Raw genomic sequence first — 3,202 nt, 5'->3', positions numbered from 1 at the left:
GGCTTTAGAGGCCTTACGTCAGGCTCCGCCCGCTGGCTCATATCACGGACCACAAGCCACGCAGCAGCAGCGGGTCTCCGCCCGAGTGGGGAGCGCAAGCGCATAGGATAAGGCCTGGACACGTTACTTGCGGAATCGACGAGGAAGCATCCATGGTAAGGTGTCAGGATGGCTGCGTCGAACAAAGCAATGCCAGGTAACTAATTACAGAGCACATATATATCCTTCCTTATTCCTCCTCTATCAATCATCAGCATTGGGATCAATTTCTGTTTTCCTGTGTAATTTGTCAGTGTTAAGCAGCAACAAACTCAGGCGCTAGAGAATGCCCGCTCTCTTGTTCTGCTGCTCGCCACTCTCGCAGCGGCCATCCACCTACCAAGCAGGGCTGAACCCGCCCGGCGGGCTCTGGCAGGGCGACGGCGACGGCTACAAGGCCGGCGACCCGATCCTCCTAACCACGAGTTCCAGGCGGTACAAGGCGTTCTACTACTGCAACTCGGTCGCCTTCGTGGCCTCCCTGGTGGCCATCGTCCTGGTCAGGATGAAGACCTTGCACCACCACAACGCGCTGGAGGCCGCCATGATACTGGACCTGTTTGGCCTCATCGGCGCGTACGCCGCGGGGAGCTGCCGGGACGTGAGCACTTCCATCTACGCCGTGGCCCTGGCCGGCGCTGTTCTCGTCTACGTTGTGATCCACGTCGTCTTCTTCACGCTGGGCCACAGCGACGGCGAAGCTTCCGCCGAGAAGGAGGTAAAGGATGCCGAGTCGGTGAAGAAGCGGCGCAAGCGGCTGCTTCTCTTCGCGATCTTGGCGGCGACCATCACTTACCAGGCCGGGCTGACGCCGCCGGGCGGCTTCCTGGCCAAGTACGATCCAGTAACCGGGAACCACGCCGGCGACCCCGTCCTGCTCAACAACTACCCACGCCGCTACACGGCGTTCTTCTACTGCAACTCGGTGAGCTTCATGCTGTCCATCGCGCTCATCATCCTGCTCGTGAACCCGAACCTGTACCGGCCGGCCATCCAGAGCAACGCGCTCTCCGTTTGCACGGCGGCGGGCATGATTGGTATCATGGGCGCCTACGCCGCCGGCAGCACGCAGCATCGGAAGACGTCCATCTACATCTTCGCGTTGGCGGGGTTCGTCCTCTCCGTGGTCTTCTTACTGGTTGTGCTGTTCTATGTGATCGATCCGGACAAGAAGAACAGAACGGCAGATGAGCCAACCCAGGAAGGCAGGCCGGCAGATGAGACAACCCAAGAAGGCAGGGCTGCTGACACCACCGGAAGTTCCATGGAAGCCGACCCCGAAGCACAAAAATCCGACGCCCCCAATGAAATGGCAGCCGAGCGCGAAGCAGAGACAAAAGATGTTGATGAGTACGAAAAGAAGCTACATGCCAGGCGCAAGTATCTGATGCTGCTGGGTATACTGGTGGCGGGCATCACCTACCAGGCCGGCCTGGCACCGCCCGGCGGGGTGTGGCAGGCCAACGACGGCGGGCACGAGGCGGGCGACCCGGTGATGCACGACAACAGGAGGCACCGGTACCTTGCCTTCTTCTACAGCAACTCCGCCTCCTTCGTCGCGTCCGTCGTGGTCATCGTCCTTCGGCTGCCGGACTCGCTGCACGAGAAGTGGTGGATGGACTGGTGGCTCGGCGTGATGAACACGACCATCGTGCTGGACCTCCTCGGCCTCCTGGTCGCGTACGCGGCCGGCTCCAGCCGGTCGTGGAAGACCTCTGGATATGTCTCCGCGCTCGTCATCGCCGTGCTAGCCTACTTTGTGATCCATGTGGTGCTGTCGTGCTTCATCAGGATCAGTAAGAGTAGGAATACTCAGAATCGGGGCGGCACCTCTCAGCCTAACAAACAGCTCCAGCTTGCTCAAATTGGTTGAATCATGAATGTACGGTATGGAGCTGAGAGTGTGTGCAGTTTCGGTGTCTCCCAGTCCCAACCCTATGTTTTAACATGCGTCGGCCAATGCTTTGTCACGTGTTCCAGTGAATGCTTACATAGATAATGTGATGATCGGTTCATAGGTTAATAGAATTAATAAAATACTTATATCAATCAAGCACATCTTCGTCAGAGTAAGTACCATCGATCTGGAAGTGGACGAGGTGTTACAAATAAACTCATGGCTGAGCTGAATTGGATTCCATTTCCAGTGAATGCGGTTTTACTTATTTTTATTAAAACACAGATTCGCTTTGCAGAAAAAATTACTTGCACAAATGTGCAGACAACAATACTTCCTCTATACCAAAATAAAATTCGTTTAGCCTTTTTAGTGGATTCATATAATACTTGGTGTATGTATTCTATATATGTGTCTACATTCATTATTATCTAATTAATATAGACATAAAAATCAAAATCTATCTAAAACAAATACTATTTTAAAACGGATAAAGTATTTGGTTTACCAAAGGAAAGAAGTAAAATTGAGTTGAGATCTAACTCAATTACCCTTCTCTACTCATGCTGCAATGCTGCATTATACCCTTGCCATCGTGAGATAAAACCGACCACAATGTGTGCAAAGATAGATCTATGTAGGGCTATATACTTGTTGGCACTGATTTGAGTCACACATTAGCAGAAGCTAGCATGTTCGAGATTACACATGACCTGGAATGCAGCAAGAACACAACAAATCAACCAAAACTAACCAAGAAGGTTAGGTAGATTCATTGTTCAATTGATAGACCCTTAAACACCTCATGGCAAAACTCGTTAGATAAGGGCATGACGATGTTGTCTTAGGTTTAGCAATGCCAACTAGATCGATGCTAAATCACGTGACGAACAACAATAATATAGAGAGAGTTAGGGCAAAAAAGTAGTAGATGTGTTTTGATGATTGAAAGTTAAATTTCTCAATCAGTGGTGATCCTCTCGTTTATATAGAGATAATATTTATCCTAGTAAAAACATGTCCAGCTTGGACCGAGTTGCATCACATGAAAATGTTGAGTTGCACCCTAGGAAAGTCGACCTCGCTGGGTTGGACAAATGGTTTGAGTTTGAGGGCTAGTTTGGAAATTGGGATTTGAGGGTGTTGTTCTCAACCCCCTCCAATCCCAAGGGGATTTGAGTTTCCAAGTTAGCCCTGATTGGTTTGGTCACGACAAATCTTTTTTTTTGGCTTAAGCTTCAATTCCTGTTACATCAAATCTATCTC

General features: G+C 50.9%; 1 protein-coding gene across 1 annotated transcript; it reads left to right on the top strand.

Annotated features, from left to right (window-relative positions):
• The first annotated feature begins 277 nt into the window (after positions 1-277).
• LOC103637532 (uncharacterized) lies at positions 278-2,097 on the top strand. Its single transcript, XM_020542650.2, has one exon. It carries the CDS (start codon positions 326-328, stop codon positions 1,910-1,912), a length of 1,587 nt encoding a protein of 528 aa, XP_020398239.1. The 5' UTR covers positions 278-325; the 3' UTR covers positions 1,913-2,097.
• The last annotated feature ends 1,105 nt before the right edge of the window (positions 2,098-3,202 follow it).

The sequence above is a fragment of the Zea mays genome, chromosome 8 (genome assembly GCF_902167145.1).
Source record: "Zea mays cultivar B73 chromosome 8, Zm-B73-REFERENCE-NAM-5.0, whole genome shotgun sequence".
Lineage (NCBI taxonomy): Eukaryota > Viridiplantae > Streptophyta > Magnoliopsida > Poales > Poaceae > Zea > Zea mays.
Note: the sequence above shows the minus strand (reverse complement) of the source record. Positions and strands in the feature narration are given on the sequence as shown.

Coding starts and splice junctions, on each gene's coding strand:
- LOC103637532 (XM_020542650.2), top strand. CDS start 326: ATGCCCGCTCTCTTGTTCTGCTGCTCGCCACTCTCGCAGCGGCCATCC.